This window comes from Tenrec ecaudatus, chromosome 7 (assembly GCF_050624435.1).
Source record: "Tenrec ecaudatus isolate mTenEca1 chromosome 7, mTenEca1.hap1, whole genome shotgun sequence".
NCBI classification, from domain to species: Eukaryota; Metazoa; Chordata; class Mammalia; order Afrosoricida; family Tenrecidae; genus Tenrec; species Tenrec ecaudatus.
Window position 1 is genome coordinate 124,139,359 of NC_134536.1, and position 13,983 is coordinate 124,153,341.

The 13,983-nt window shown below is 40.0% G+C and overlaps 1 protein-coding gene across 1 annotated transcript in view; it reads right to left on the reverse strand.

Annotated features, from left to right (window-relative positions):
* Window positions 1-13,983, reverse strand: part of CD2AP (CD2 associated protein) — a 106,800-nt gene that overhangs the window by 54,198 nt on the left and 38,619 nt on the right. The window contains exon 3 of the mRNA XM_075554996.1: window positions 7,322-7,475. Coding sequence (XP_075411111.1) covers window positions 7,322-7,475 — 154 coding nt within the window. The remainder of the gene's footprint in view (window positions 1-7,321; window positions 7,476-13,983) is intronic.

Consider the following 13,983-nt stretch of genomic DNA (forward strand, 5'->3'; position numbering starts at 1 on the left):
AGCCACGCCCATGTCTGGAAATACTAGCTTTCCGTCTCTTCCTACCAGCACTTGGCTGGCTCCTGTCAACTCATAGGTGGTCAGGACCTCCTTCCATGAATCAACAATCAAACCCCAGCCCCCTGGGAAATGGCACAAACTTCTTTAGAGATCAGACACCCTGATGCCCACAACTTCCTAGCCAGCAGGAAGTCCATGGAGAACGTGGCCTCCTGTGCCCTACCCTAGACTCTTGTGACCTCCTGGATGGGAGAAAGCATCAGCCAGAGCGGAGTACCCTGGTCCCATGTAGATACTTCTTTCTCGACTGCACTTTTATTTCCCTGCTCTTTTTTCCTGCTGCTTCTTTCTTCCTTCCTCAGCTTTCCCTTTCACATAATTTCCTGATTTTTTTTGTCATCTTCTTTTGCTTCAATTGTCCTTAGTTTTTTACTATTCTCTTTTTAACTGCACATATTTATTTTCCTTTTGTTTTTACAAAGCCCCTTTTTATAGTTACTCATGTCTGCAATTTACTTTCCGCATACAAGGGGATTTGAAAAAAATAAAACCAGAATTGTGCTGGGAGGCTGAGTTTTCCTAATACACATTTTTCCTGCTAGGCTTGCATCAAGCAACTTGCTCTGAGTGAATTCACCCAGTAGGGAGGTTCTCTCTAGTTACAATGAGGTTTTTTGTTAATGCAGTTTCACTGGAGCCTCGTTTTTCCTGTGAGGGCTGATTGAAGAGAACCGTTGTGAAATTGTGCTTCCTCCTGAGGAAAATGCCACGGAAACTGTTGGGATGTTCAGCACAGCTCACAAGGGCAGAGCTATGCGTACAAATGGCTCTCATTTCAAAAAAGGTGAAATGTCGCTTGAGGATAAACTTTATCCTGGACGTCCGTCAACTTTCCAAATGGACGAGAACACCGACTTGTAGTGAGTGCATTTGGAGTTTGTTCCACCCGGCCAGACTGTTCATCAAGCTTTCTATTGAGAGGTTCTGAAAAGAATGTGTAACACTGTGCGACAAAAAAGGCCTGATTTGTGGCAGATGGTTTGGACACCATTACAATGCACCTGCTCACACAGCCATCTCCATGAGCCAGTTTTGGCAAAAGAACAGAATGCTATTTCTCTTGACCCAGGCACCTTAATCGCCTGACCTCACTCCTTGCAACTTCTTTTTGTTTCCATGAATGCAGGTGGACATGAAAGGACAGTGATCTGATGACAGAGAAGAGGTGAAGAAAAAAATAAGGAAGGTGTTGTCAGCCATCCAAACAGATGAATTTGAACAATGCTTGCCAGAATGGAATTGCAGATGTGACAAATATATAAAGTGTAATGGAGAGTACTTTGAAAGTGATAAGGATGTTTTATAAAAATTTTTAAATATATAGCTTTGGGTTGGGGTGATATTGGGGTTTTTCTTGGGTACCTCCTCATATGTGGTACTAGAATATATCTGTATATAAATACAATGTGGTATTGGGTCTCCACTCAAGTAATCCCTCAATGCAAGAAAACTTTGTTCTATTAAACTGGCATTCCATGATGTTCACCTTCCCTGCACGATCGCTGAAAACAAAGCAGGCGCAAGCCAATGTGAAGAAAGCTGGGTTTTCAAAGGTTTTTAAAGTAAACAAGCGGGCAATAAGCTGAGAAGCAATAAAGTCCACAATGGAAGAAGCACACCAGCCTGTGTGATTATGAGGTGTCGATAGGATCAGGGACCAGGCATTAAAGAATAAAATATCATATCATTATGAATGAGGGGGAGTACAGAGTAGAGACCCAAAGCTCATCGGTAGGCAACTGGGCATCCCCTTACGTAAGGGTCATGGGAAGAAGATGGTCAGTCAGGGTGCAGTGTAGCAGTGATGAAACATACAACTTTCCTCTAGTTCTTAAATGCTTCCTACCCCCCACTACTATCATAATCCCAATTCTACCTTACAAATCCGGCTAGACCAGAGGATGTACACTGGTACAGATAGGAACTGGAAACACAGGGAATCTAGGACAGATGATCGCTTCAGTAACATTGGTGAGAGTGGCGATACTGGGAGGGTGGAGAGAGGGTGGGGTAGAAAGGGAGAACTGATCATAAAGATCTACATATAGCCCCCTCCCTGGGGGACGAACAGCAGAAAAGTGGGTGATGGAAGACATCGGACAGTATAAGACATGAAATAGTAAGTTATAAGTTACAAATTATAGAGGATTCATGAGAAAGGGGGGTGGGGGGGAAGGGAAAAATGAGGAGCTGATACCAAGGGCTCACGTAGAAAGACAATGTTTTGAGAATGACGATGGCAGCAAATGTACAGATGTGCTGACACAATGGATGGATGTATGGACTGTGATGAGTTGGATGAGCCCCCATGAAATGATTAAAAAAATAAATAAATGCAATGTGGTCATATGCTGTCAGCAAATGTGGATTGAGAAAGCACCGTGTTCACTGCACAATTATTCTTCCAGGTAAATAAAGACGAAAGAAAATTAGAACACCCTAGCTACCCCATTCATCTGAAGACTGGTGTTTTGATAAAATCATATCAATCACTTTTTTCTCCCCCCACCCAAAAAAAAAAAACAACCAAATTCATCTCTATTGAGTGGGTAACAACTCACAGCAACCTTGTAAGACAGGGTAGAATTGCCCCCTGTGAGTTTCTGAGAGTGTTAACAGGAGTAGGAAGCCCCATCTTTCTCCTGCAGAGGAGAAACCACTGTATTACCAGGGCTTCTCTTTTTGGGGAAAAGGGCACTAACTCACCCAAGGAGGGTGTTATTTTTATCTCCACAGGGAAAGAGGGACCAGACTTCAACCTGGTACTCCAAGATGTGAATGCAACATGCGGCCAGCATGGAGTAGGGAACCAGTGGAGAGGTCTGAGGGGCCAGTCTCAATACCAACTACATGAACAGCTGCCCCTCCCCCCACAGGTATTTATTTCAGAGGACAGCACTGAAGTTACAGCTCAGGGAGAGTGATATGTCAAATCAGAGCACAAGGGAGCAAATGAAGTGGGAAGAAGAGAGAATGGAGCACAACCTGACCCACCAAGCCTCGCTGACAGTATTCCACTCAGAGCCCTCAATCCACAGAGAAGACCATATGGCCGGCCCCAACATGAGTCGCCCCACTATGAGACACAACATCCCTCAATGGCCCATAGTCCTACAGGGGACAACACTGGAGAAATAGTGTGGGAATTGCGCCCGATCCTATCCCATGACACAGGGGCAAAACACTAAAAGCCTGCAACATAACAGCAAGGGGAACAGAGCAACGAAGTCCCCAGGGAATACCAAAAATAGACTTTGGGGCCAAGTCTTGGCACCCCATCAGACTCAACCGGAAAACATTCCTAAAGTCCAACAGAGTCCTTGAACTAACTACAAGCTTTTCTTTGTTGTTGTTGTGTTGTGGTTTTTTGTTGTTGTTGTTTTGGCATTGGCTTTTGGTTGTTCTCTTTTCTTTTGTTGCTTGGTTTTGCTTTGTCTTGTTTTTGTACATGTTATTATCTCTGCAGGTCCATCTAACTAAGATAGGCTGGATAAACAATCTACAGGAGAAAACCATGGGACCAAGGGTTCAGAGAGAGAACATGGGAGAGGAGGAAGTGGGTGAAAAGGAAGTAGTGTTAAGAAACCCAGGGACAAGGGAACAACAAGTGATCCAAATCGATGGTAAGGAGGGTGTAGGTGGCCTGGTAGGGAGTGATCAATGTAGCCTAGAGGAATCACTGTAACCCAAATGAAGGCTGAGCATGATAGTGGGACAAGAGGAAAGTAAAAGAAAGAGAGGAAAGAGGTAGGAGGCAAAGGACATTTATAGAGGTCTAAATGAAGGCATGTACATATGTAAATATATTTATATATGACAATGAGGAAATAGATCTATGTGCATATATTTACAGGTTTAGTATTAAGGTAACAGATGGACATTGGGACTCCACTCAAGTACTCCCTCAATGCAAGAATACTTTCTTCTATTAAACTAGCATTCCATGATGCTCACCTTCCCGACACGATTGGTGAAGACAATGCAGGTTTATAAGCAAACGTGGTGAAGAAAGCTGATGGTGCCTTACACTGAAAGCAAAGTTCAAGGGAAAACAAAACAGGAAACAACAAATGCTAGGAGGGTTGTGGGGACCGGAGCTCAAGCACTAATGGTACTGTACCTACGGGACACGCTAAGATGCGAAATAGAAATACCACCCCTGGGGCCATCTGTTTGACTCTGACTCATATTGACCTTATCTACACAGGGTTTCTGAAGTGTTGTAAATTTTTACAGGAGTAGACAGCCTCATCTCTGTCTTTCCACCATCAAACAGTAGTAGAGTTGAGGTCTGATGTTTGCCTGGTAACACCACCAGGATGCCACAAACTACCATTATGACCTAACACCTCTGGTCAGAAGGAATCACTGATATAATCCCAGAAATAGGAGCCAGGACTCAAAAGCATACCCATGTTCATGGCAGTACTATTCACACTAGCAAAAAGATGGTAACAACCTCAATGCCGCTCAGTGGAAGAATGGATAAACAAACTATGTCACACACACAGTGGAACACTATGCAATAAATAAAGAATAGCAATAAATCTGAGAAAGATAAAGTAGATGAAGCTGAATAAAGTCACTTACAAAAGAGCAAATATTTTATTAAACTACTATTTTTAAAATCACGAAGTTTTACATGCAAAACCAAATGTTTGATGCTTGGCAAGATAAGATGGGTAGGGAAGGTAAATCCATAAGAAATAAGCCAGTACTACCATATTTTTACACAAATAACACAAACTTTTGGGGTTTTTTTTTTTGGTCAGCTGCCCTTCCACCCTGCCCTCCAGGAGATATTTTTGCAAATGTGCTATGCTAATTTTTTACAACAATCTAATTAATGGTAACCTGTACGAAAACACCTCCCATAAGGAAGTATGTTATCTGCATTAAAAAAACAGCAACAATGAAAAGGAGAGGCAGAACATTATTGAGAGGAAGGGCAGCACAACATAATGGCAAGACACTAGAACGTACCCAAGAGTAAGACATCAAAAGTAAATTCTATTCTGTACATAATGCTGCAGTAACAGTAGTAACAAAAAATATCCACACGTAGACAGGCACACTGAAAAGATGTGACGGGGCCAATGTGAGTATGCCCACAAGTATACGTAAGTGATGCAGAGGATATTTTATTTGTATTAGTGTGTACTACGACTATATACTTGGATATTTTAAAACACAGGGGGCAAAATCCTAAAAACTTATTAGCCATAACCAAACAATGTGAGGGACTGCATCACTGGGGACTTAAGACCACAGTCCCAGGGGACAAGTAGGTAAAGTAGAATACCATAGTCTTCCCAAAAAAAAAATAGGTCTCACATCCTACATTGGTATGTAGTGACTAGAGTCTTAAAAACTTATGAGCTGTCATATAAGATGTACCTAGTAAAGAACTCCAAAAGGCAAACTGATGCCAATGAGTCAATTCCAAGTCATAGAACTGCCTGTGTGGGTTTCTGAGACTAACTTTTTCTGGGACTGGAAAGCCTTGTCTTTCAACAGGTGATTTCAAATTGCTGACTTTGCAGATAGCAGTCAACACATAACCACTATACAAAGAGTGAAGAAAATCAGATTCCCAGAAGTAACCATCCCACAGATCATAATCTCCACTACTGAGATCACAAGAACTAATCAATCCACTGAAGGTAATCACCCTTTTTTGATGAGCATCACAACAGAACAAAATCCAAAATTCATTTTAAAAAAATGGGTCACCGTGAAAGCCACCCAAAGGTACAAACTTTCAAACAACCAAGAAGCAGGTCTATGAACAACACCACCAGGACAATAGAAAAGTTGGTGAAGGGAGATGTCGGACAGTATAAGATATGGCAAAATAATAATAATTTATAAATTATCAAGGGTTCATGGAGGGGGGAATCAGGAGCTGATACCAAGGGCTAAAGCAGAAAGCAAATGTTTTGAGAATGATGATGGCAACAAATGTACAAATGTGCTTGACACAATGGATGGATGTATGGATTGTGATACGAGTTGTAAGAGCCCCCAAAATGGTTTTAAAAAGGGAATATCACCACCAGAATGGAATGCACTCTTCAATACAATCAACCCAAGCCCAAAAGGGAAGCTCTCACCAAGAAACAAAGCTCAAAGCAAAGAAGGGCAAACGGAATCAAACAGGAAACTCAGGGAGGAAGTGGAAAGAGTACTGTTACATTTTACATTTAGGAGTACTGTTACATTTTACAACTGACTTCATGAATAAATTGTTGAATGGAAAACTAGTTTACTCTGTAAACTTTCACTGAAACCTAAACAAGCCAAACGCAGTTAGACACAAGAACACACTTTAGAATGGATTCCATTTTCTAGTCTAATCTAATGTAATACAAAGATCAGTTGTTGCTTTGGGCCATGATTGCCGGGGGTGGCTAGCAGGTTTCACATAAAAGATACAAAGTACTATGCCTTATACCTGGATTGCTTTATACAATTGATGTATGTATATGTATGGATTGTGATAAGAGTTGTATGAGCCCCTAATAAAATAAAATGTTAAAAAAAATACAAAGTAATTTTTGAAAATATCTATATTTTTATTGTGGGAGTCTTTATGCCAGTGCAGAAATCTGTCAAAACTCATCAAAATGTACAGAGAATATGTAATAACTTGTATGTAAACTATACCTTAGAGCCTCCAATAAAATGATTAACAACAAAAGTTATACCTCAATGAAGTTGATTAAATATTTTTAATTAAAATAAGTGATAAAAAACTGTTAAGACCATCCCCTATCAAAGGCAAGAAATTTTTGAGAGCCTAAAAAACAAGGTGATTTCAGGTCTTATGATAACTGTATATGTTAATTTGTCTAAACGCAAAAGGAAAGGGGCTACGAGAATTCTCGTAACTATTAAAGAATTAACAGACTTGCTGGCATCCCAGTAAATGAATGGTACTGTAAAACAATGGTGACAAAATGTTACCCATCCAGCAGAATCTATAAGAAAGACTAACCACTATAACAAAGACTCCTGTTTCCATTGATAATTCCTATAAATTACTGACAGCTAATCATACTTGACTATCAGCATGTCATCAACTACATTAATAAAAATGAAGACTGGGTCAATATCTAACAATGTAAGAAATAAAAAGTTACTATGGGCTGCTCTAGAAGGTTGAGCTGGTTTCCATAATGTTTCTTACTGCTACTGTTCACACAGTTATAATAATCTTCCTTTTGAATGGCAATGGTTAAGAAAGGTATTATTTACATACTCTTCTTAATGTTTTTCGTTTGTGGGTGTGGCTGTATGCCTCCAGCTGGAAGTCCATAGGTGCTTATCCGTTGCACAAGACTTGCTACATTCCCATGCCTTTCCCGTTTGATGGGTAAACTGTCATCCTTGGATTCTGTCTCTTTTTTAAATTCCTACAAAAGGGAACATCAATAAATGCATTTACAAAGTTATATTTTGTTTACATTCTCAAATATGAAATACCATAAACTAGGTACAGTTATTATTACATAAATCATAATATTAAGTTTTCAACCTTTTTCTCTGCCAAAGCACATCTGATGAATGAAACAAACTTTGGTCCAAAGACTAAACCTAGGAGCTCACATACTTTGGACACACTCTATCAAGACTGACCAGTCCCTGGAGAAGGACTTCGTGACTGTGGCTATACCAATGGACTCAGATACAACAACAATTGTGAGGGTGGTGGTGCAGGGCCTGGGAGAGTTAGTTTCACTGTTACACAAATGGTCGCTTTGAGTCTGAGCCTGAGCTGACACAGTAACAACTAAGTAAGTGATTTGCAAAGAGGCAGAAATAAATACAACCCCTAGGCCAACACACGAAGTCCCCTACAATACAGGGACAAACAACAGGATGGATAAAGTTAATCGTGAGCAAACTTTTTTCTATAAAAGGATAGGTAGTATATAGTTTTGGATTTGTGGGTTACACAGTTTTTGTTTTGCAACTACTACTGCCACTGAAGTGTAAACATAGTCATTAAATGAATGAGTCTGGCTACATTTCCACAAAACTTTGAGTGAGCGCTAAAATTTCTATTTCATGATTCTAATAAATCACACATATTTATTTATTTACTCAACTTTTCATAGATTTCTTAGCTAGGATGAAATGAGTCATCATAAATGATCAAGTATTACTGTATATACTCGAGTATAAACCAGCCCAAATATCAGCTGAGGTACCTAATTTTACCACAAAAACTGCATTTAAAACATGCTGAAAACTCGGCTTATACACAAGTTCATACTGTGTCTAGGATCAGTAATGGGGAAGGGGAATGCTAATTAAAAACAAACATGCCAAAGGGAAGAGACTTTGGAGACTAAGGAAGGGAAAATGAAGCAGAGGGTTAGACAGCTGACAGGTGCTAAATTGGATGAAGGCTAGCAATCCATTAGAGGTAAGAGAAATTAAAGTGCAAGGGAAGGATAAGCTATTGGGAGTTTGATTAGTAGTTTAAATTATTGAATACAAAGTTGATGATCTGAAATGTAAGCCTCTATCTAATTTATAATACCAATTTGTTTTTAAAATGTTTTTTGTTCTTTAATTTAGTTAGTATTCTTATTAACGGACCTTACAAACACAGGTTGTGTTCAGATTTGGCCTATGTGCTATGTGAGGATCCCTGTTTGATGTTATCTGAAACTCAGCTCAGGAAGATAAAAGCAGGTGGGACTTTCAAAAGAATTCATCCTGTTAGGACACAAGACCTGAATACTCCCAAATTCAACCAACATGCCAGAGAACTTAAAGTGTCAATGAGTGTAAAGTCAGCAAATGGTCTTATCCCTATGATAATAAAAAGTACAAGAAATGTTATCACATGGAATATGTTATGCTACATGGCCTTTATAAAAGACCAATGGTTTGTATCTAAGGGATAAGAAATAAAATTGGAAATCTTCAAATAATACCAAAACCTATCCCAAGTGAATTCACAACTGAAAATGTTTTTCTTTATTTTTTTAAAGGACACAATTTCCCCTGTGGATTTCTAAGACTTTAAGTCTTCAAGGGGGAGTGACAGGCCTGGTGGGAAATGATCAAGTGTAAGGTTGCTTAGAGAAGAGGTATACTCTAGCCCAGGTGGCGATGAAGCATGGTAGTAGGGCAGGAGGAAAGTCAAGGGAGATGGAGGAAAGAGCTAGGAGTCAAAGGGCATTCATGGAGGTCTAGACAAAGACATGTACATGCAAATATATATAGGATGGGGAAATAGATCTATGTGTCTATATTTATAGGTCAAGTATTAAGGTGGCGGAAGGACCTTGGGCCTCTACTCAAACACTCCCTCAATGCATGAATACCTTCTTTTATTAAATTGGAACTCTATGATGCTCACTCTCCCGACACAACGGCTGGAGCCAAAGTGTGTGAACAAGTAAATGTGGTGAAGAAAGCTGATGGTGCCCGGCTATCAAAAGAGATAGTGACTGGGGTCTTAAAGGCTTGAAGATAAACAAGCGGCCATCTAGCTCAGAAGCAACAAAGTCCACATGGAAGAACACACCAGCCTGAGTGAGCGAGTGGTCCCAAAGGGATCAGCTACCAGGCATCAAAGAACAAAAAATCATATCATTGACTGCACACCTCCATGATAGGATCGCTGAAGACAAATGGGTGCATAAGCAAATGTGGTGAAGAAAGCTGATGGTGCCCGGCTATCAAAAGAGATAGTGTCTGGGGTCTTAAAGGCTTGAAGGTGAACAAGCGGCCATCTAGCTCAGAAGCAAATAAGCCCACATGGAAGAAGCACACCGGCCAGTGCGATCACGAGGTGCCCAAGGGACCAGGTATAAGGCATCATGCAAAAAAAAAGATATAAGTGTGTGTATGTATGTGTATATATGTGTATATGGATATATGTATGTATATATATGTATATATATATCATATTAAATGAAGGGGGAAGTGCAGAGTGGAGACCCAAGGCCCAAGTGTCGACCAATGGAGATCCCCTCATAGAGGGGTTTAGGAGAGGAGATGGGTTAATTAGGGTGTGAGGTAGTATCGATGAAGAACACAGCTTTCCCCCGGATCCTGGATGCTTCCTCCCCCCAACTACCATGATCCGAATTCTACCTTGCAGGGCTGGATAGGACAGAGGCTATACACTGGTGCATATGAGGGTTGGAGGTACAGGGAATCCAGGGTGGATGATACCTTCAGGACCAAGGGTGTGAGGGACGATGCTGGGAGAGTGGAGGGTGAGTGGGTTGGAAAGGGGGAACTGATTACAAGGATCCACATGTGACCTCTTCCCTGGGAGAGGGACAGCAGAGAAGGGGGGAAGGGAGACTCCGGATAGGGCAAGATATGACAAAACAACGATGTATAAATTACCAAGGGCATATGAGGGAGGGGGGAATGGGGAGGGAGGAGGGGAAAAAAAAGAGGACCTGATGCAAGGGCCTTAAGTGGAGAGCAAATGCCTTGAGAATGATTGGGGCAGGGAATGTATGGATGTGCTTTATACAATTGATGTATGTATATGTATGGATTGTGGTAAGAGTTGTATGAGTCCCTAATAAAATGTAAAAGAAGAAAAGAGAAAAAAATGATTAGGGCAAAGACTGTACAGATGTGCTTTATACAATTGATGTATGTATATATATGAACTGTGAAAAGAATTGTATGAGCCCCAATAAATTGTTAAAATTAAAAAAAAAAAAAAAAAACAAATCAGCAAAGAAAACCAGAGTGGCAAAGATTATTAGCAAGGCTAGTTTTAAAGTTTCTAAATTTAATTATTTTCTCCAATCTGCTGCTCACTATTTAATTGTTCTCTCTCCAATTTGGACAAGGGGCTTCCATATGTACATGCCCCCAGTCGACATTCACTGTCAGTGGCACTCTACTCGTTTTTTCTTTTTCTATCTCAAAAATGTTGATGAGAGGCAAATGAAGTTTAGTGAAGGAAACATTCAACTATATTCTTTAGGATACCACAATGATAAATCGATTGAAATTGCTCTAATAACAATTACAAAGGGTCACACATTGATACAATTGTGTTGATTTTAAAATGTCATTTTTGCTTTCCAACGATGAGTTCGAAATAAAACTGCAGAGAGTAACTATGTAGTATCTATGATGCTCTGATTCAAAAGACATCAGACCTGCAAAGGAGAACACGCTCACTCTTAAATCCCCTATCTACCGTTAAACACTCAGCTTTTAAGCTAAACGTTGTCAATTTGACCACACCTGGTTGTTGTTAGGTACCATTAAGTTCACTGCAACTCATAGTGACCCTATGCGCAAGACAGTCTCATGCCTTCTTCCCTATTGTTCCTAGGCTTTGAGCTCACTGTTGTAAGCACGGTGTCAATTCATCTCGAGGACCTCCTCGCCCCTCTACCTTAGCAAGCAAGCATGATGTCCTTCTACCGCAGTGGTTCTCAACCTTCCTAAGGCCGCGACCCTTTAATACACTTCCTCATCTTGTGGTGACCCCAACCAGAACATCAATTTAATTGCTACTTAACTGTAATTTTGCTACTGTTATGAATCATAATGTAAATATCTGATATGCAGAATGTACTTTTTCTTTTTTTTTCACAAGAGAAAAGCTTGTAGTTAGTTCAGGGATCGTTTGCTGGCCCTTAGGAGCGTTTTCCAGTCCAGTCTGTTGGGGCACCACGCCCTGGCCCTAAAGTCCACCTTCAGCATTCCCTGGGGACCTTGCCACTCCATTCCCTTGCTGTTCCGCTGCACTCCCCCAGTGATTTGCCTCAGTGTGGTGGGATCAGATCGGGTGCAATTCCCACACTGTGTCTCCGGTGCTGTCCCCTGTATCGCGCTTAGTCACTGAGGGGCATCATGTCTCATAGTAGGGCCAGCCATGTTGTTCTCTCTGTGGACTGGCTGCTCTGCTCAGGAACATCATCCTCACGGCCTGGTGGGCCAGGCTGTGCTCCACTCTCTCCTCCTGCCCCTTCATCTGCTCCCGTGTGCTCTGATCAGATATGTAGAATGTACTTTCATTGTTACAAATTGAACATAATTAAACATAATTAAAGCATAGCGATTCATCACAAAGCAATATGTAATTATAAATTGTGAAATATTAATGTGTTTTCTGATGATCTTGGGCAACCCCTGTGGAAGGGTCATTTGACCCCCAAAAGGGCCACAACCCACAGGATGAGAACTGCTGTTCGAATGGGGCTGGTCGCCCTGACAACATGTCCAAAAGCATTGCCATCCTTGCCGTCTAGAGGTACTGGCAATGCTTCAACACCTTTCCAGACCTTCCCCACTGACGACCCTGAAGAACACCGTTCTGCTCTGACACACATGGCGTCACCAGGAGTCCGAAATGACTCGAAAACAATGATTTTGGTTTAGTTTAACCGTATTGCGGTATCTTAGCAGACAGAATCCACTCATGTTTTCTTTAAAATTTTTAACATTTTCAGTTAAGTTCTTGAGTAACAATTTACATAATATCTTGAACTTTACAGAGTGAAGATAAATGCAATATGAGGGAGGGGCAAATATTACAATTTAGTTTTTCTTTTTCTACTGAAGAGTCTTGAAAGTCATCGAGAAAACTTCAAGAGCTGAAGAGCCTGCAGACGAGTTTTAAAATAGCAATACACTTTTCACAATAGAAATTTCTACAATGCTTGAATTTTGTTTTAAATATATATTGATATATTTTTAAAATAATAAAGACTGGGTATATCACAAGTAACGGTGCTAGAAGTCAAATTGCAATAAGCATTTGGAAGATTTTTGTTTTTTAAGATTGGTTAAACATATCATTTTAATCCTGAATCATTACCTATCTTCTCTAGTATTACTAATATTGAACTATTTCTCTAAATCACTGAAAAGTCTACATGGGATTCAGAACACTATACAAAATAACCCAATTCTGTTTAAAATATTTAATAACCTGTAGTCTATAGCAGAATTGTGACATGACTTTATCATAACTATACATAAACCTTAGGGGCTCTGGAGGCAGAGTGGAGGGCACGACGGGCTGCTCACCCCAGGGTCCACAGTTTAAATTCACCACTTGCTCTGCCGGAGACAGGTGAAACTTTCTATTCCCATTAAGTCTGACAGTCTCAGAAATCCAGGGAGAACTTCCACCCGTCCAACAGAGTGGCTAGGAGTCAGAATTCATAGACAGTGAGTCTACACTAATGCTAACATTCCTAATGTTTTCATGTTAACTCCAAAAGTAATATTATTTTCATTTAGTATAATGGACAGCTACAAGTTGTTTTCTTCTTTCACTTATCTCTAATTAATGAAAATATACAAAGTCCTAAATGTTTTTCTCCAATTTTCTTTTAAAGAAATAGAGTTTTCTGAACTTTTGTCACCCATAAGACCTGGAGAAATCACTGGGGCTTATATCCAAGAGAATTAAAGTAAAGGATTTTTAAAAGTCATAAAAATCAAACTGGCATTTCTTTAAAGAGGCATGTCTTCTTACTGGAAGCACTGAAGTAGTCACTGTATTAAAAAATTAAATCAACATTCTTCTTTAAAAAGCAGTGTGGTGACATTAATAATGTATGCATCAGCAAGACGCTTCCAAAGTACCCATGCCCATCATCCTCCCCACCATATTGCTACTTATTTTTCTTTCCAGTTTTTAAAACTTTAATAAAGATCTGATGTCTTCACTTAAGTATTTAGCTTACAAAATGACAAACATTTTTAATGCAATGTATGTTTTTCAAACTAATTTAGTCAAGTAGGTTCAGTAATTTATATTTTAATTTTAGAGACAAAAAAAGTTGTTACAAACTTAGGTCAATGTTAAAGGGAAAAAATATGAATTATTTTCCAGTAGTCAACTTCCTGAAATGCTAATGTGTGACTCATCTTTGCTTCCTTGTTCTTTACTATATTAAAAAGTCTGAA